General features: G+C 35.3%; 1 protein-coding gene and 1 pseudogene across 2 annotated transcripts; both read right to left on the reverse strand.

Annotated features, from left to right (window-relative positions):
* Positions 1-1,895: 1,895 nt before the first annotated feature.
* Positions 1,896-19,562, reverse strand: LOC110758380 (calcium-transporting ATPase 10, plasma membrane-type-like). The gene is made up of 35 exons (XM_021960238.2): positions 19,493-19,562; positions 18,660-18,727; positions 15,455-15,565; positions 14,235-14,375; positions 14,105-14,147; positions 13,255-13,364; positions 13,034-13,165; positions 12,825-12,914; positions 12,434-12,503; positions 11,615-11,685; positions 11,441-11,524; positions 11,274-11,351; positions 11,124-11,195; positions 8,663-8,746; positions 8,496-8,578; positions 8,308-8,416; positions 8,138-8,193; positions 7,861-7,903; positions 7,673-7,756; positions 7,133-7,270; positions 6,959-7,024; positions 6,769-6,867; positions 6,218-6,328; positions 5,712-5,882; positions 5,566-5,625; positions 4,799-4,960; positions 4,588-4,704; positions 4,303-4,401; positions 3,963-4,100; positions 3,792-3,892; positions 3,266-3,311; positions 3,010-3,147; positions 2,502-2,609; positions 2,327-2,418; positions 1,896-2,220 (listed from the first exon to the last, which is right to left on the reverse strand). The coding sequence occupies exons 3-35, from the start codon at positions 15,551-15,553 to the stop codon at positions 2,166-2,168; spliced, it is 3,150 nt and encodes a 1,049-aa protein (XP_021815930.2). The 5' UTR covers positions 15,554-15,565; positions 18,660-18,727; positions 19,493-19,562; the 3' UTR covers positions 1,896-2,165.
* LOC110758382 (RING-H2 finger protein ATL16-like) lies at positions 16,486-19,561 on the reverse strand (annotated as a pseudogene). Its single transcript, XR_015835316.1, has 3 exons — positions 19,493-19,561; positions 18,660-18,727; positions 16,486-17,380 (listed from the first exon to the last, which is right to left on the reverse strand). The product of XR_015835316.1 is annotated as an RING-H2 finger protein ATL16-like (transcript).
* Positions 19,563-20,412: the final 850 nt, after the last annotated feature.

The raw sequence follows: 20,412 nt of genomic DNA on the forward strand, positions 1-20,412 counted from the left end.
TGGGTATATCGCATTAAAAAGAATTCTGATGGTTCAGTGGCTCGTTACAAAGCACGGTTAGTTGCCAAAGGTTTCTCTCAAGAGACTGGTATTGACTATTCCGAGACGTTTAGCCCTGTGGTTAAGCCAACAACAGTTCGGCTTGTTCTTGCTCTAGCTGCTCATTTTGGTTGGAAACTCAAGCAATTGGATGTCAAGAATGCCTTTTTACATGGCATTCTCCATGAAGAGGTATATATGACTCAACCTAAGGGGTTTATTGATTCTAAGTCTCCTACTCATGTCTGTAAATTGGTTAAATCCTTGTATGGTTTAAAGCAAGCGCCTCGTGCTTGGAATGATCGATTTACTAAATTTCTTCCGTCTCTGGATTTTAAAGTTTCTGCTGCTGATCCTTCTTTGTTTATTCGATCCATGGGTGATTCTTTGGTTCTGCTTCTCTTATATGTTGATGACATTATCATTACTGGGAATTCTATGAGCTCTATTAAGGAGGTCATTTCTCAGCTTGCTCAGGAGTTTGATATGAAAGATTTGGGAGATCTTCATTATTTTCTGGGGCTGCAGATTCAGTATCAGTCATGTGCTATCTTTGTTAATCAGTCTAAGTACATTACATATATTTTGAGTAAAGCACAGATGTTGGATTGCAAGCCTTGTATCACACCCTGTTATCCAAATCATAAGCTTCTTAAGGATGGTAGCCTCCTCTTTTCTGATCCATCTCATTATCGCAGTTTGGTTGGTGCTCTGCAATACCTTACATTTACAAGACCTGACATTTCCTTTAGTGTTAATCAAGTCTGTCAATTCATGACTACTCCTTTGGAATCACATTATCTTGCTGTTAAACGCATTCTGCGATATCTTAAGGGCACTATGGACTATGGTCTCCTATTCTCTCCTGGTTCTCTCAATTTGAAGGCTTACACTGACGCTGATTGGGCTGGTGATCCCAATGATCGTCGTTCCACCTCTGGCTTTGTTGTGTTTCTAGGCTCCAATCCTATTTCTTGGGCATCTAAGAAACAGCATGCTGTATCTCGTTCCTCTACTGAGGCGGAATATAGGGCGATGGCAACAACTGCAGCTGAACTCTCTTGGCTTCAACAGCTTCTTCACGATGTGCATTTTCCTATGTCCTCCCCTCCTTTACTCTTATGTGACAATCTGTCTGCCATGGCACTTTCCATCAATCCAGTCCTTCACTCTCGCGTCAAACATATAGAAGTTGACTGCCATTTTGTCCGAGAAAAGGTTACTGGTGGTCAGCTGCACTTGCAGCATGTTCCTTCTTCCCTTCAAGTTGCAGATATTCTTACCAAGGGCCTCTGCTCTCCTTCCTTTGACTTTCACTGCAGCAATCTCAAGCTTAGGCCACCCTAACTTGATCTTGAGGGGGGATGATAGTGAGAATAGCACATGCCTGTTAGTTAAGAGTTTAGTATAGTGTGCCAAGTGTAAGATTGTTATTGGTTGTTATCCTAATCTAGTGGTTAGGCTGTTATAAAGTAAAAGCACTGTACGCTCTTTCTCATTAAGGAAAATATACACAGCTCTTTTCTATATTCTCTCTCTTTTCTCTTCTTCTTCTTCAACTGTTATCAGAGTAATCACGCGAGGGACGTGCCTCCTTCGGTGTAGATGCACTAGTACCAGTCACAACTATGGAATCATCACCCATGATAGATAGCAGCGGAAACAAACACAACACAAAGCAGATACGATAAACACAGCACAGGCACAGGCACAAGAACCCTAAAAAGAAATTAGGGCACAGAGTATAACACGGCACAAGAACCCTAAAAAAGAAATTATGGCACAGAGTAGAACACAGGTGGGCACAACACACACAGGTCACCAGAAAGTCGGCTCTGATACCAAGTCAAACAATATGGTAGAATATTTTCAGATATATTTCTTTCTCCGAAAGGAGGTATTTATAATACAGGTTACAAACCCTAGTAGGGTTTAATTAGGAAATAAGTGGAATCCTAATTACATAATATCTACACAAAAGGAAAAATAAATAAAACCTAAATAGAATAGGACTCGCCAACAAATAATTCAGCCTTAATCCCCCGGAAAAGGAAAATACAAAGAGGCATCCCTCATTCTTACCTCTGGACTCTTAAGTACATAAAAACTGCCCAAGTGAATTCCGGTCAACCAAGACCGAGCCAACTATGGCTTCTTTGAAAAGCTGAATTACTGGGCCAACTACAAGGAGAGAGTTGTGTTAAGCAACAAATGAAGATGACTACAGAACAAATAATATCGTTGTAAGTTGTAACATCAAACTCTAATAGTATCTGTACGGACTCACCTGATAAAGGCAATAACAACAGAAGTGCGCCAATGATTCCATTCAAGCTTGACTGTTTTAGTAAACTTTCCCAGAAACTCGATGATGATAACCTAAAGAAAAGCAAGCGAATGTCAAAAAATTTAAACATTCATCAAAGACCCATGGGAAAAAAATGAAAATATTAAAGTCTCACCTGAAGTACAAGTGTTATTGCCACTATTCCCATAAAGAAATGGTTCTTAGTAATTCCTTCGAATATATTAAACTCATCAGGCTTTCGAGCATTGAATTCATTGAAAATCTGCGAGTTAAAGATTGTCACTTATTAAAGTCATAATGTAGCATATCTCATCCAATCTGGAAGAGAACACATGAGTTTTATGTCTACAAGTACAAACGAATAAACCCTAGTCGGACTCAATCAACGAGTGAAAAACATAAACAAATCCACACAAAGTTCCTTATAACAGAACTAACAAATTACAGAACATTTTTTACAGATCAACAATTTCACTTCACTTTGGTAGAAATTTAGTGCAGAACTTCACATGGGAAACAGGTTATTTCAGCAGATTATTGCTCATGTCATAGTCAAGGATCTTTTAGAAAATTTTACAAGAAAAATAAAAACCTTAAATATATGTGCAGATATCGGATACCAAAAACAAGTGTTACTGTTCTATTAACCAGTCATGACTTACTTGACAAAGGACAAAGGTATTGAATATCACTGTATTCTTCAGCTTGTTAGCATGGTCTCTGTTGGGATAATTTGTCAAATGCAGTATATGCATCCCACGAAAGTTGAGGATAAGCAGGACGATGACTTGGTAGAAAGCCTGAGTTCAATGAAAACTTATCAAAAATACAAACAAGAAGGCATATTCTCTAGCGCGACAATACACGGTAAAGAACAATAATACGTTAGTTTACATAAACGCCAGAAAAAGCATGTACCTGAACCAATATGTTCCCCCACATTTTTTTTGTTATAAGACGCTCTCTGCAAAACAATGTAACCATAACTGCATTACTATTACCATCAGACAAACAAATAGGGCATCTAAATTTGGTCAGTCTGCTTAATGACATCAAAATTTAATAGATACGGGCCAATTAGAGGTCGCCATATTCAAAACGAATATACCCAGTCACTAGAGAAAAGAAAGTAAAACTATATCTTGACTGAAATTAAAACACATTTTGGCACAAACTTTGCTAACCAAGTTTTGGTAGTCATAAACAAGGTTAAGTTTTCTTCTCATATATTTTCTACCTTCCAGGGTAGAGAGGTACTGTACCCTATGGAACTTTTAAAAAAGCTAGATTTAATCGAAAAATAAATGAATAAAAACTCTTTTTTTCAACTAAAGTGAAAAATATTCAGACATTTTTGGCGATTAACATAAAATAACAGTGTTTCTGTGATATGATACGTTTTTTTGTTGATTTTTAGAAGGCAGCCACCAGTACAGAAACTTACTTTCGACCAACAGGTTTTCTGTCCATCAAGTGATCTGTAGGAGGCTCAGTAGCCAACGCTAGTGCTCCAAGAGTATCCATGATAAGATTCACCCACAGAAGCTGCATCAAGCACAAGAAAAAGAGTCCACAGGTGTACACACAGAGAGAGAGAGAGAGAGAGTGATAATACCTGAACAGCATTTAGTGGAACATCACCAGAGGAAATCGCTGCCACGACATTTATAATTAGTGCTGCAACATTGACTGTAAGGTGGAATTGGATGAATTTCTGAATATTTGCATATACAGATCGACCCCATATAACAACCTACAAGCATTGAGAAAGAACCAATAAGTCATGTGTGACTTTAACATTAAAACGGTGAGAGGGACGTGCTAGAAAAATTAACACAGTGCCAGGTGAGAGAGTAGAAGTAATACAGAAGGAAATAGTAATAAACAGAAGAAGAAAAAAAAAACCCAAAAAACCAAAAATTAGTATATGTCATTGGTTGCATAGTATTCCTAACCTTCACAACTGAAGCAAAATTATCATCCAATATGATGATATCTGAACTCTCTTTGGCAACTTCAGTCCCTTGAATACCCATAGCAAGACCAATGTCGGCCTGAACTCAAATGTGGAAGATTCCAAACAAAAACATTAAGACATAACATCAAACATTAACAATGAATTAAGAAAGGAAAAAAAAGAAAGAATAAACTACAAAGTACTACGGTGATCGTAACCGTAATAACTGCTTCGATAAATAAAATAAAAAGAAAGAAAAAGCAAGTAAAAACATCTGAGAGACCTCACGCAGTGCAGGAGCATCATTCGTGCCATCTCCAGTAACAGCAACAACTTCTCCCTTTCTCCTCAATGCTTGCACAAGCAGAAGCTTGTCATTCGGGGAAGACCCCCCCATCACCTGCACGTTAAAAAAAAAAAAGATTCACTAGTATTCATACCAAAATCTTAAGCGTGCACGCCAGGAACTATGAACGATACACAAGTATTCATACCAAAATCTCCTTAGCACACTCTTCCCTCTCCCTATCAGAAAGGCCACGAAAGACTTTTCCCTCGATGAGAGTTGGCCCAGTAGCATCTGAAGAAGTAAGTATGCCACATTCCAAAGCAATTGCTTTTGCAGTTTGAACATTGTCGCCCGTAACCATGCGTACCTACATGTTTATCAAGTTGGAAGGAAAACTTCAAAAATACAACACCCAATTGTTCACTTTCTAACAAGAATATTTAAAAGCATACCCAGAAAATAATTATGAAAATCCTACCACAAACAATATTTGAACAGTACAATAGTAAATTTCTTAATAAAACAAAAAACGAAAGAAACATGGCGGGATATACATCGACACAAACACCCACCTCAAAAAGCACTTGCATAGATAAAACCAAAAAATAAAGCACATCAAGAAACCATTCACTTAATGATCTTACAGTTAGTGGAAAACGACTTCCTTTTGCCCGAGTGTAATAATCAAACTAATGACAGTTTTTAGGAGTAAGGGAACAAGCGGGAGGCTAAACAAATTATTCCACATAAAATAGTATAATAAATGAAGATGCATCAGACAACCCTATGACAGGAAAGTAGCCCTTCCATTGTTGCACAATCACAGTTGAACTTAGTTGTAAAAAGCTGAACCCTATTGGTCTCCAACCTTCCAAACACTCTTCATCCAATTATATAAACACCCCTCCATATGAAGAACAAAAATTCACATGATAATTTCAAATATTGAATTGATATGTCACTAAATAATACCTTAACACCAGCTTTTTGGCATAGTCGCACTGCATCTCTAACCCCTGGCCGACAAGGATCCTGCATTTCATTATTGTGTACATAAGCTAAACAAACTAAATGTGAACGCAAATTTAAAAAGCAAATAAAACTTATAGATGCACTACCTTAATACCAACAATAGCAAGCAGAACAAGGTCATCATCAGGCAATGCCCACAGAGCTAATTGTTGTTCATCAGTTGGAACGCTTTCTAATTCATATGTTCTATATGCAATAGCAACACAACGCAAACTGCGAGCAGCCATATCCTCAGTGGACTCCCTGAACATCATTGACTGCAGACAAAGAACTTCATTAAAATGAACCATTTGATAAAATCTTCCGAAGTCCAAGGTCAACATAAAAAATACCAACTAGTGAGAACATAAGCCTAAGAACAAACTTGTACAACTTAAATTAGGCTCTTATGCATAAAGAGATGTTAAACTGTCTTGCCAGAATAGAAAAATTGTAATGCATGTGGAAATCATCGCAAGCAGTAAAGGAATGACTAAAATATAATGACAAAAAAACAGAGAATGTATTATGCATGTCCCATTCACTGAAAAACCACAGAAATGAACAACTATCATGTAACTGTTCTGTAAATGTCACTATAAATTTCTCCTACCTTGTCATTATCCATTGCTGCCAACTGATCATTTGCATCAAGGTACTTTGTGCACGAGGCCAATACTAATTCAGCAGCCCCTTTCCAGTGTATATGAACTTCAGAATTGGGCTGTAAATATTGAAAGGCATTCAAACATTATTTAGACTTGAGCATGGATGAAAAAGAAGTTATCCAAAAATCATAATTGTAGGGTCCAGCTTCAGTCCACATGAGAACATCAACCCTATATGCCATATCATGTTAAGAAGAGATCTACCAGAACTAAAACTTCGCTCACAGAAGCCAAGTTTTCCGGGAAGATATTTACTAGTAAAAGCTCAATCAGGAACTAACCATACAGACAGATATAACAAGAATAACGAGAATGTGGACAACAATAATAATCTATCACCAAAGGCAATTGGCAAAGTATACCTACGTTGCCTCCCCCACCCACCAATAAATTTATTTATTTGTTTATTTTAAATGTCTCTTCAAAGCATTTTCACTACTGTGAAGATTGCAGCATAAATGACTGGTCACAACAAAGAACAATTAATCCACTTTACCAATTTAACAGCAGCGCCACCTCGCTTTTTCTCAGAGTTGAATGGGAACACATGAAGAACCAAAGATTCAGACTTGATGGCTTCAAAATTCATTCCAAGCTGCAAACAAATTAATAGTAACCAATGGATCACTTAAAAATAAAGTCACATTAGAAGTAATAGATGACATTGGAAAACCAAAAGAAAGAACCTTGATTCCCCATTGCAGAATTGCCTTTTCAGTTGGTGAACCAGAAACTTCTATATCACCACTAGTCTACAAAAAAGAAGCAATGGCAAATTGTTACAGAGTGTAAGCCTTTTTCACTCATATTCTGCTAGACAAATCTTACTAAGGAAAGAAACACAAACACTTTAAGCATACCTCAGGCACATAAACACTGCCAGTTGTATTCAGTGCGATGCCTTCAATAAGCAAAGCTGATAGCATTGGAGACAAGTCTGACTTATTGTCAGAGATATCAATTTTCTTCCCACCAGTAAAAGCCTCAACCACAGCCATCTATACTTGAAAAAAAATATCAAAAAAGATTATCAGTCATTAGCAGTCCTTGCCTAGACCACCAGCGTTTTCCCCCAATCTCTGCACAATAAAAATAAATTTTCCAGAAGTCCCAGAACACTTGTGCTCACATCCACCAGAGTTTTTCTTACAACAACCAAACAAACTTACTAATCTCAATTTGGCTTTTTTTAACTAGGGCATCACTTTGGCTGGGTTGAAACCTCAAACTAGCTTTCATCCAAACTTATCTAATTGGTAACAACTCCCCAGCTTCATCGTCATAAATCAACAAGGAAATAGACACTCTTTCTTCCATCACATTATAACCTAGCTTCCTCCTCCCAAAATGAATGAAGAACAAAAGGGGAAAAATAAAGCCCATTGTAAGTTATAACCCACCTGGTTCAAAGTTAAGGTTCCAGTCTTGTCACTGCATATAGTTGTGGCAGAGCCCATGGTTTCACATGCAGAAAGCCTTCGTACCTACATTTAGAATTCCATTGTATTCATTTAATTATATGCTTAACCACAAAGTACATCACCTACAAAATCTATGTAGAAATAAAAATGAACAAAATTACACATACCAAGGCCTTATCTGCCATCATTTTTCTCATTGAGTAGGCAAGCCTGTGACATAGCCAAAGGATAAACGGGAAAAGAAATGAGGAATGTAGAGAGATGAAAGCATACAATCATTTATGCTTTACAACAAGGAAAAATCAAGTTCGAATCAGCGAGAAGACAGAAGCAGATATTATTCTTTCTTGCACTGAGATCAGGTTACTCAGTATAAAGCACATGGTAGAAGTGAAAAATAAAAAATAACAAATAGTTCTGGCACAAAAGAACGAGCACACTTACGTCAAGGTAACAGTTAAGGGAAGCCCTTCAGGAACGGCAACCACTACAATGGTGACCTAAAATATTTTCATAGTAGTCAAAATCACACTTTACTATTTCCAGTAAATAACCAGGTAGACAACGACACACACACGTATTGACTGCAAATAACCAAGTAGTTATTGACATACTGCTATAGTAACAATCTTAATGGCTCCATCTATGGCATCTCCAAATTTAGCCTTTCCGGGGGTAAACTGAGCAGTTCCATTTGCATTTTTTGTATGGCCAGTAAAGTATCTGCACAAATTATATTGTGCAATCTTAAGTCAATTGTCATGTCATGGAGAAGGGGTTGCTAGCAACGATCGGAATATACCTGACCAATAGGACAACCAAGACAGCAAAAGCTACTGTGAGTCCGACAATTCCAATGTGAGTAGCCACCTTGTTTAAGCGCACCTATTCATAGTCATCCATGGTTCAGTACAACATGTCATGCATGAAAAGAGAATTATTTCAATATAACAGTTCATTAAAGCTGACCTGCAAAGGGGTTTCTTCACCAGTATCTTCTGAAATACTAGCCATGAGCAATCCCCATTCGGTACTAACCCCAACACTGGTTACCTGAAGAAACAATAATAATAAAACATTGACTGTTCTATTTCAACATTACATGTTCAACAAATAAAAGCAAGCCTTTCAAAAACAAAGAATCGGCAAGCAAACAAGGAATTTCAGATATGCTCTTGACTGACTCAAGAAAAACGAAGAACCATACACTGAAAATCCACACTTTTTGACACACTTTTCCCCCCTAAGATAATGAGCCATCCAAGGGCTAGAAATCCACCAAACTTAATTCTTAAAAAAATATAATATTCCTTTATAACTTTTGAAAATATTAATGCACACAGTATACGAGGTCATCTCTCTTCTCTACACCACCTGCTTTTCTCTCTCCATTTTTCCCTCTCAGTTTCTCTATTCCTGATCGTAGAATTAACCGGAAATTCCAGATCTTGGGAATAAAAAGAATTGGCTTATTATCACAAAAGGTCCCTAAGGTTTACGAAACTATCAGATTGCATCCTTAATGTTTTTTTGTGTCACTCGTGGTCCTCAAGGTTAGTATGTATAATCACAAATGGTCCTTGCCGTTAGGTTCCGTCAAAAACTCCATTAGTTTGCTGACGTGGCATATATACATATCACAAAACATCCCTAAGGTTTACACATCTATCACAAATGGTCCTTGCGAAATTTTTTAATTTTTTAATTTAAAATTCATAAAATTTTGGTTTTCTTTTTTATATTATTTAAAAATATATATTGTATTTTAAATACATATGACACTATATTTTTGAAGATGTGGGCTCCACATATATGCCACACCAACAAACTAATGAAGTTTTTTAAAAATAATTTAAAATTCATAAAATTTAAAAATGAAAAAACCATTTATATAAGGATTTTAACCTTAAGGACCATTTATAATCCCTAAACCCTTGGTTTTTTTCATTTTTAAATTTTATGAATTTTAAATTATTTTTTAAAAACTCCATTAGTTTGTTGATGTGGCATCTATGTGGAGCCCACATCTAAAACAATATAGTGTCATGTGTATTTAAAATACAATATATATTTTAAAATAATTTAAAATTCATAAAATTTAAAAAATAAAACCAAAATTTTATGAATTTTAAATTTAAAAAATTTAAAAAATTTGCAGGGACCATTTGTGATAGGTGTGTAAACCTCAGGGATGTTTTGTGATATATATATATGACACATCAGCAAACTAACGGAGTTTTTGACGGAATCTAACGGCATGGACCATTTGTGATCATACATACTAACCTTGAGGACCACTAATGACACAAAAAAACATTAAGGATGAAATCTGATAGTTTCGTAAACCTTAGGGACCTTTTGTGATAATAAGCCAAAAGAATTATCTCGAATGCTTTGTTCTCTTCTTACATCTGTTGTTTATGTTTTTATCTTATTTGATTATGATCTCAACAAGTACAGCCAGTCATTTAAAAATAAAATTGTGAAGAGGAATTATTAAAAAAGACAGTAGGAAAACATACGTCGTGGGTAAACTTTGGTTTCTTTTGAATTCATGGGTTTCTCAAAACAAAACAAAAGAAAGAAGAAAAAGTCTTCGTTGTAAATGAAATTCAAGAGTCAAGAAAGATCCATATTCAAAATATGGTTAAAAGGTGGGTGCTCTATAATCTGGTAATAGGAAAGTTGATTATATGCCAAATCCAAAAACAGAGGTTTTTATGTAGTTGCTGGTTGTTTTCTGGGGTTTTCCCTTCTTGTTCATGTAGCACCAGGAGCATCCTTTTGAGCATCTTTTTAAGAGTCCAGCCATTGAATATAGGCCAACGAAAATTCAATGTGAACTACTGGATTGAAGATTAGGGGAGCTTATAGTTTTCCTAATGGAGTTTGAATGAGCAGAAGAGAGAAACCAAGTTAGAGAGAGCTTGACCAAAACAACAAAAGTTAGAAGGAGAAAAACCGAAGTGCCAGAAGATAGAGAAAGGAAGTTAGAAGGAGAATTTAAGAAGGATAGAGGAGAGATAATGTAAAAGCATTAAATGTCAAATTTGTTATGGTAATCACAAGAAATTATTATAATGGATGCAATCTGAACCATTGAATGTGATTAAATCTAACGGTTTAAAATGCATGTACTAATTTGTGTCAAAAATGTGTCCTCCATCCTGACCCTATGTATATGCATATATCATGTATAACCCACACATCATGCGAAGATCAAACGACGATTGACCAGCAATACCTGTGCTACAGCTATGGTGTTTTTTATAAAACATAACTAGGGTGGTACTCGGAAAAATATGATATCCTAAGCAGCCTTTAATAACCTGGATATGACTCCATAGCTTTCAAGATAGTGCACTACAGGAAAGAAGGGAAAATAGTTGCAGGCATGGAAAAAGGAGAAGAGAGATATTAGAATCTTTACCAGCATAGTACCACTGCCATCTGCTACTTTGCAGCCAGACATTAGAAATGGTTTCTTGGAGTCCTTACGAACCTGCAACAAAAATATAATTTACAGAAAATAAAAAAGGCAATGTTCAAACAAGGTTACAGAACAGGCATAAAGACTCACAATCGTGCTCTCTCCTGTCATGCTTGACTCGTCTATCGCAAGTGAGTAACCGCTTATTAAAATGCCATCAGCAGGGACCTAAAGATAGAATCAAAATATTAATAAGTTTTGCATTTGAAATGCAATTGTAAAATATACAACAAAAGTTTACTGACAAACACCCATACCTGATCGCCAATGTTAAGGGGTACAACATCACCAACAACAAGATCATAAATTGAGACCTCAACTCGTCTGCCACCTCTAATGACCTGAACATTAACTCCAAAGATGAATCCCAGCAAAAGAAAAGACATAAAACCCCAACAAATAGGAATTGTAATGCAACCAGAGAAGCACACCTCCAAATGTATATTTCTCTTTTCCTCATTTAAATTCTGGAACTTTAGAGATTGTCTGTAATCACTTATAGCTGCACGTAAAAAGTGCACGAAAAACTGATGAGAGTGTGTACCACTTATGATCAATACATGCTCCCATATAATATATTAGAAGTCAAGTAATAATACACCCATATATGCTCATTGATGACAGATGCTTAAACACCCCCACAAAAAGAGAATACAAACGAAAATAGATGATTAAACACAATCCAATGTAAGAATCCCATTATTGCCCTTCAGTGACATGCATAGCAGACCCACCCCATCCAGTGAAGACAGATGGATACATATAAACAAACACAGTCCCCTTCTATTGAGGGATCCCTCAAATAAACACTCCGAACCGTCCATGTTTTAAGTCTTCATTCAAAGATCATCCTTGCAAAAAATTACCAAAATCGGAAACCATTAAGACATCTAGTTGTGATCAACAAAATCGATGATCCCAGTAGTTCAAGAAAACACTAAAACTACAACCATAAATTGAGTGGTCAAATTATTTCAAATTCAAATGATTTTTTGCAGGAATGTTCTTTGAAGGAACACCTAAAAAATAGATGGTTCAGATTATGAAAATAAAATGTGTATGGCCCCACAAGCGTGTACCTATTATATATATATATATATATGAGAGAGAGAGAGAGAGAGAGAGAGAGAGAGAGAGAGAGAGAGAGAAAGAAGGTAACATTCAACCACGTTTTTAGGAACACTCACAAAACCTACCAGGGACATGCATACCTATACATACATATTCAATAAACATGTTCATTCAAATACCTGTGACAACAATAACAAGGATAACTGCAAAAGCAATGCTGCCCCCATCATACCAACCATCATCTATACCCTGTAAGCAACAAAGAAAATAGAAGGCAAACACCATAAACAAATTATTCATCTTTAAATCAAATAACTACTGGGATTCACAAAGAATTATGATATCACTTTTTCCGAATATATGCCACTATGAAATTGTAATATCATGGCCTTAACAGCATATGCAATCATCTATCCTATTTACAAAAGACAAATCATGGGACAACAAAAAATCAGACTTCAAAACAAACAAAAGCAGAAGGGCTTTGCAAGTGGCAGATATTCATAAGACTAGTTTCATATCCTAAACTGATAACGAGTGAAGCTATTAAAAAGGTAATGTTATCCTCACCTCTGTCTTTATACCCAGCACTAAAGAAGCCACTGCAGCTACCATCAAAATTATCAGAGTAAGATCTTGCCAAGCTTCCCAGAGAAACGTCTATCATATAGCATAAGGAAATAAAATAATATTACAACATCACAAATCTATTCTTTCTTTTTTTCTAATTATTTCTAATACATAAAACTTAGAAGTTCATAATTGTAACAAAAACTTACCCAGAAACTCCTCTTTTTTTTTTTAGGATATGTGTTTGTTCCAAATGCATTTTTACGTTTCAGTAAATCAGCATCATCTCCATGAATTCCCTTGTCTAAATTTGTTTTTAATAAATCTCCCAGCCCTTTGACCTGATGTAAGAGAACAGCCAAGAAAAAATATAAGCAACATTGTTTATGTACCAAGTCAGATCACTAAAGAAATGTTTTAGTAGACTTGCCCCCCCATATTGTTGCAGAGCAGGAAAATTATGATACTTCGTCACTGAAACTAGTTGCTCCTGTCCAATTGGAAAATCGCCAGCAGAACTTGGTTTCGGCAGTTCAATTTCTAAAAATAAGAAACAGAAAGTTAACTATAGAACTAACCGAAAGTACTATGTTACTAAACAAGGATTCATATATGTCATAAATCTATAAAGGTCCAAAACACAATCCTAAAACAAATGAACAAGAATGTAGCTCTAGACATTCTATAACAATTGATATTTCTTCAAATATAAAACTGTGAACAAGAAATGAAGAGAGGATCACGAGATCAATTCCCATAGCACCTATTCCAGACCGACAAACAAGGTATTAACTAAAATGAACAAAATTAAAATTCACTTTTGGAACATATTCAACGGGATGGTAAACATCAGTTTGTCATCATATAAGAGCTACAGAGTGTGTTATTGAAAATAAAAAACAGAAACCACTGTACCAGATACACATGGCTAGAAAGGATGGAAAAGGTGCAGATAATAAAAGAAAGGAACGAAGAGTGAAGCAAGAATACCCCCCTGGCCAGAACTGAACAATGGCATTATGGCATTAGGGAACCAATTGTCGTAAATGAAAGCAGTTTATTGAGTGAAACAAGGAAGAAATTACTCCAACTAGGTACAATGCTACTATTAGATTCAAATAATTGAAGCATGGAACAATTTCCAAAAATAACTCGTGCCAAAGGAAACCAAAGGATAAAAGAAGATGCAATTCAAACAACATATCATGATGTCCTCACATTTTACTGCATATGATACTTACAAAAATTTAATGGTAAAAGAAAATACAGGAAAGAAGTACCATTCACTTGTTGGTTTCCAGCCTCTTTGAAAAGATATGCAGCCTGATAATTAAAAAATCATAAATTAGAAGAACAATAGAACATGAGTCATGCAATACACATGTACACATTTGTTTTCAAATTAATTACTTGTATGGCTTGTGCATGTACTCTAATCTTCCTTAGTGTCTGCTGCTTTTCTCTTTCTAGTGTCTGCTGCTTTTCTTCTTCCTTTTTCAAGTCTAAGATGTATCGGAATCGACGAGAAATATTCAACACTAGTGCCGCTTGCTACAAAGAAACATAACATGGTTTAGCCAAAGCCTTGATTGAAATATAAATTAAAATAAATCCTTCCACTAACCACTATAACTAAGCAACCAATAGAGAATTTCAATTATCAGTCAAAAAATAAAGAAAATACAGGTAGTACAATTTGACTTATCCGGCATCTAGGGTAGTAAAGCCCTTAACAGAGTGGCATCGCAATGAACCAATTGTCACATATTGAAAACCAGAAAACCCCAAACTTAGCTGAAAATTTAGTTCACTTTTGGTAACAATTTTGTAAAACAAAACTCACCCATCAACAGATTTTCTTGTTGATGATCTCATTCGACTTTTACTTTTACCAAAAACATGAATCTTGATGTATTACACACACACACACACATATATATATATATATAAAATGATACATATAAAATTAAAAAAACTCTCTTGTGAGACGATCTATAGTATTATGTAATCATGTGGGACATTTTATAGACTAATGCGGCATAGCTGAAACATGAAGCAGTACGTATTATTCCTATCCACCATACGTAGAGAAGCTAATAGTCATTCATCACAACTTCTCATGGTTAAAATAAATAAAAGAATTATGTTGCTAATAGCACCTTAAAATCATAAGAATACCAAAATTTTCATCCAAATTCTTTATCATTTCACGTTATATTGACTTTGTTAGTGAAAAAAGAGAGTTAATATCACTCCTTCTACATCAAAAATACTCTCTCAGCCAACATTTTTCCACATCTTCTTTCAACTGTACATGCACTACCAATTTTGGACCTACTGAACCTAAATCAGTTTTAAACAGACCCAAAGCCCATTTACTACAAATTTGAAACTACACAAGTCCAGATCCAGGGGACAATTACTATATATAGAAACTTACCATACAATACCACAAACACACACAAAAAAAATATTGGAAAACTAAACATCAAACGCTTTAATCTCCCAACTCCAGATGAGAGTAAAGGTGTAATTTGACAAAAATAGAAACCACCACCCAAAAATCTACAACAGCAAAATGTGAAGGATAATCAACAAAAAAGAAATATCAAATTCAAAGGTAAACATACACTCCAACGCTTGAGGCAGCCGCAAGACTCTTCATCGTCCAAGTCACCAGCCTCCACATCTCTACGTTGTCTATACTGCGAGACTCCTGATTGACTCATGTTTCACAAAACCTGTCGCAGAAGAGAGTACACCGTTAGCTTCTTCAACCTCTAAGCCCAAACCGCACTCAAAAATTCTCTCTCTCTCTCTCTTTGATTTCCACTATCTGAACCAAACAGAAGCTTCCAAATCTGATTCTACTTCAAAATTTCTCAAATATTCAAAATACTTCACAACTCTCTAAACTATCTAACCCATTTCACGTCTGAAATTCACACAGAAAACAAATTGATGCAACTATAGCTCAAGTGATTTCTCGAAACTTTGCTCTCTTTCTCACACTTTGTCACTCTAGAAAACGCCTCAACTCTCCATTTTCTCTCTCTTTCTCACAATTGCATAGAGAAATACATTTGGATATATTCTCAATGAGCAGATTGTGGAAGACAATGCCTATAAAACAGTATATAAACGACGAACACCATCATCGAAGCCTCGAAACCAGACAAGAAAATGGCCTTTTATTCGAAACGAAATGAAGAGGAAAAAAAAAAACATGGAAGATCACTAGAGAGACAATATGGGTTAATGCATGCTTCAACTTTTGCTTTATATATGTATGTTGCTTTCTTTCTTCATGGCTTCAAGTCGTTTTGTTGGTGAGAAGGCAAGACTGCCGGTGAGTTCATGTTCTTCTCGATCTTTATCTAATCTGTCATAAAGAGAAATGAATATAGCAGTTGTACTTGCACTCACCCAGTAGAACTGTAATGTTTCGTTGATTTCTTCAAGTTTCAGCGTAGCTTTGGATTTGAGAGAAATGCTCAAGGATATGAAGTTGCAATGGGTTTTGTGTTATTTATAGCTTCAGCATGATGGCGTTGGTTGGACGCGACGCGCAAAACCGCCTCGCAGAAAATTGAAGTCTTTTTAGCTCTTTGCAACAGATTTGGGGGGTGACATTTGCTGGGGCTTTTAGTCACACCTAACAAATATGTGACTAAACACGCGTACGAGATGTATATTACCGTAATATTCTATATTCTCTCCACATGTGGAATAAAAAATTTAAAAATATGAAAACCCAACCCCCCTCTCTTCGTACCCATTTGTGGCGGGAAAATTTTGCTATTTTCTGGGCTCTTTCTGCTCAGCATTCTCTTCAATGAACAACCCACCATTTATAGCGACGAAGACGAAGAAGATGCCGGTTCAGAATCAGTTCTCATCACCCCAACATGAACAGGATCATCATTTTCAACCTACCCAGAATCCAAAACATAAATTACAACTGATTCTTCTTCACCCACCACCCGATCCGACGTCGTTTTCATCCCCATCCCAATCCCATCAGCACTGGTCACAATCGGAGCGCTGCAAATTGCGAAGTTCATGTGTGAACCCAGCCATGCACAGTGCACTCCACATGAAAACAGTCACCACATGCATTTGGGCAAATTCCTACCCATGATGTAGTCCTCAAATGGGCTCAAACAACTCTCATACACTCCATCTCCAATAACCCATTATCGTAACTTCCCTCCTCCTCTGTTTTGTACACGAACAGAGGAATTGCAGAGATGGTTTTCAAGTCGAGGCCTTTCTTTCGACGACGACGCAGAGCCCGAAAGGCTATTAATGTTTGCTGATGTTCCAAGTTCGGGCTAAGAACCCGAGAGACGGTCATGGAGCTGCGACCGCGCCGGTTGTGAGTTTAGGTCGGCGAGAGAGGAGACGGGCGGGCGGGGGTCGCTGTGGTGACGTCGACTGGGAAATGGTTTTTCTTTTCTTTTCTTTTTTTTTCTTTTTTTTTTTTCTGGGTTAGCTAGGTACGAAGAGAGGGGTTTGGTTTTTCATATTTTTTATTTTTTAATTCCAGATGTGCGCTATCCACAATTCCACATCCCAAACCAGATTAAAGATGAATCAATAATTACTTCTACGGAAAATCACAATTAAAGAAAAAACATTTTTATTTACCACAAAAAAAAAAAAAACATTCTCACTACATTATTAGAGAAAAAAAAAATAGATACATTATTCAAAGGAAAAAAATAAGTTCATTATACTAGGTAAATTGTTTTAGGGAGATTAACTATTATACCCAATATAGAAGTCTAAATTATAAATTAAAAAAACTACATGAAATGGACTTTAGAAACACACCCAAAGCTCATTTACAACATAAAAAAAATGCTTTTAATTTCTTTTAAATTACAAAACTGCCATTGATTTCTTAAAACAAACCCAACCCCAAAACCTCATAAAAAAAACCTCAAAACACTCAATAGGGCATCAAAGTAATTTAATAATCAAAATTAAATTCAATAGGACCAGCTATCATTTTTTGGTTTTTTTTTTGGGTTTGTGTATAGAAATTAAATGGTATAGGGTTTATGTATAATTTTGGTGCTAAGAATGAGTATATGACTAAATATCTCGTTGTGGTACTAGGTATACATTATTAGAGAAAAAAAATAGGTACATTATTTAGAGAAAAAAATTGGTATATTTAAAAAAAAATTCATAAAACAAAAAATAAATAGATTATCAAATTAATTTTTTTATAAAACAAGTAATAGGTACATTATTTAGAGAAAAAAAAAAGACACAAAATTTAGCGAAAAATAGGTTCATTATACTAGGTACATTAGTAGAGAAAAACATAAGTACATTATTTGGAGAGAAAAAATAGGTTCATTTTATAAAAAAATTGTTTTTGAAATAGAAAAATAAAGGAAAGGATTGTAGGTGATTTAAAATGAATTTTATGGGTCTACACTCAATTTAATTTTTTTTTTCTTCATAAAAGTGCGATGATTAACTTGATTTTGTTGAGTTGAATGGTGCGGATTTTTCATAACAAACTTTATCATAATAATAAAAAAATATATATATAATAAGTTTATGATGTCAACGTTGCCACTTGCCAGATGGCTTTAATCTACAAGGAATCAATCCACTTATACGACAAGAGCGAGAAAAATAAAGTTCCCGATATCAAGATGGATTATGCCTACTTTGAGGAAGAAAAATAAAGGTCCTGATGAAGACGAATTATTTATGCATGCTTCAAGATTGTGATGAGTTTTTCAGGCCAAACAAAAAAATGAATTATTTATAAATCAATAATGCTATACGGTGGTACCATTGAAACATGCATACCTTCAAATACATATTCCTCCCTTCCTCCTTTACATTGTGGATCTGAGATTGGCTGCATTTGCAAATTGCTGCAGAAAAGAAATTCAACATTTGACCCCAAAACAAAAAAAACAAAACAAAAAAGAGAGAGATAGAGAAATGCAAACAACAAAAATCCATAAATAATTAGACTTTAGCTATTTCAACTATCTTAATTGACCACTCTCCTTAGCAATTAGCTTACCGAGTACTGCTATTTAGACACACACCATTGACCATTTTAGTTGACCACCTTATGTGGCAATTGATGTGTCATGCCAACTCAATTAATGAATGTCGCCATGTCAATTTAAAAAAAAATTTAAAAACCCTAAAGTTCCTAGTAAATAGACTCATGGCAACATTCATTAATTGACATGACATGACACATCAGTTGCCACATAAGGTGGTTAATGTTGTGTGTCTAAATAGCATTACTCATAAAGAAATATCAAAACTTGCAATTATAACAAAATTTGACCATAAAAAAAAATATATTAATAATTCAAACCAAACCAAACTAAAACAAAACAAAACTGGTGGAACCTCGCAATGTATTTTTCCTTAAGCATGAGATGCCATATAATGATGATCAAAGTTTAGGGTTACATTTTAGCGATTCGTCCCATAATTTAATTTTATGATCTGAGTCGTTCATTTCCTAATACATTTGTTACAAAATGTAGATAAGATCGAAAAGAATTTTAGCTATTTTATTGTTAAATAAAACTATTATTTTCATTCATGCTCATCGTAGAAACTATGTGATCTTTATATTTGCCAGTGATTTTAATTACCAGGTCCCAAAATATTACCGCAATCGTCACTTCAGTTTTTCGAAGGCCACCAATTTGACCCAAAAAAATCTAGCATTGTGTTTTCTTCGAAACGAAGGAACAGCAACTTGGGCTGCTTTGAAAGCCCAGGCCCCAGCTCGGCCCAGCTGCCTCATGGTCCATGGACAATTGTACCTGGCAGCAAATTGATGAAAAGTGAGCTTGCTATATCTTCTTTCTGCCAGCCAAAGATTCTTGAGGATGGGAGCGGGGACGAGAATGGTATTATTATTTCCAACTCTAAAGAGTTGATGATTTTCAAATAATTGAGGAGCCATTAGTAATTATAAACCCATTTTTCCTTATTTAAAATCTTAATTCAATCATTGAATTTCATTTGTCATGAAATACCTATTTTTTATATAATATACCACTCGCCTTGGGTCTTAATTAAGCTAGCTAATCAACATAAACTCTAATCATGATAAGCTAAATTGGTACATCAACCAGGAGATGACAAGTAAAAGAGTACTCACGTAGCTCCATCACCATTTAAAAGACCAAAAATCATAAGCCCTTCCCAACACCTGTAAATGAATACTGATGGGCACTTTCCAGTCCCGTAGCAGTTCCTTTTCACCTGCAAATGAAATACTGACATATATACTGTAGTGATTTATTAAAGAAAAACTGTAAAATATGTGTTTTATGAAAATGATAAACCAATTCGAGGAATGTCTGGCACACATATTTAATTAGTTCAGACATATTAAATGTTGAAATAGAACTGAGACCAGAAAATATTTTTATATTAAAGAGGCCCACGCTAAGTGCAAATAATCTTTTTTTAAAAATTGCATAATTTAAATACATATGCATATAGTAAATAAAGTGTTATCAAATTCACCAAAAATTCGGAGTTTAACCTTACTTTACTTGAGCTTTTTCTTTGCACTGTA

Source organism: Prunus avium, chromosome 1, assembly GCF_965620075.1.
Source record: "Prunus avium chromosome 1, drPruAviu1.hap1.1, whole genome shotgun sequence".
In the NCBI taxonomy this organism is placed as follows: Eukaryota; Viridiplantae; Streptophyta; class Magnoliopsida; order Rosales; family Rosaceae; genus Prunus; species Prunus avium.

Excerpts from the sequence above, each read along its gene's own strand:
- LOC110758380 (XM_021960238.2), bottom strand. The coding sequence starts at position 15,553 with ATGAGTCAATCAGGAGTCTCGCAGTATAGACAACGTAGAGATGTGGAG. Across the intron at positions 13,166-13,254 it reads CTCTGCAACAATATGGGGGG|GTCAAAGGGCTGGGAGATTT; the intron begins GCAAGTCTACTA and ends CTCTTACATCAG. Across the intron at positions 11,352-11,440 it reads CCCTTAACATTGGCGATCAG|GTCCCTGCTGATGGCATTTT; the intron begins GTATGGGTGTTT and ends TTCTATCTTTAG.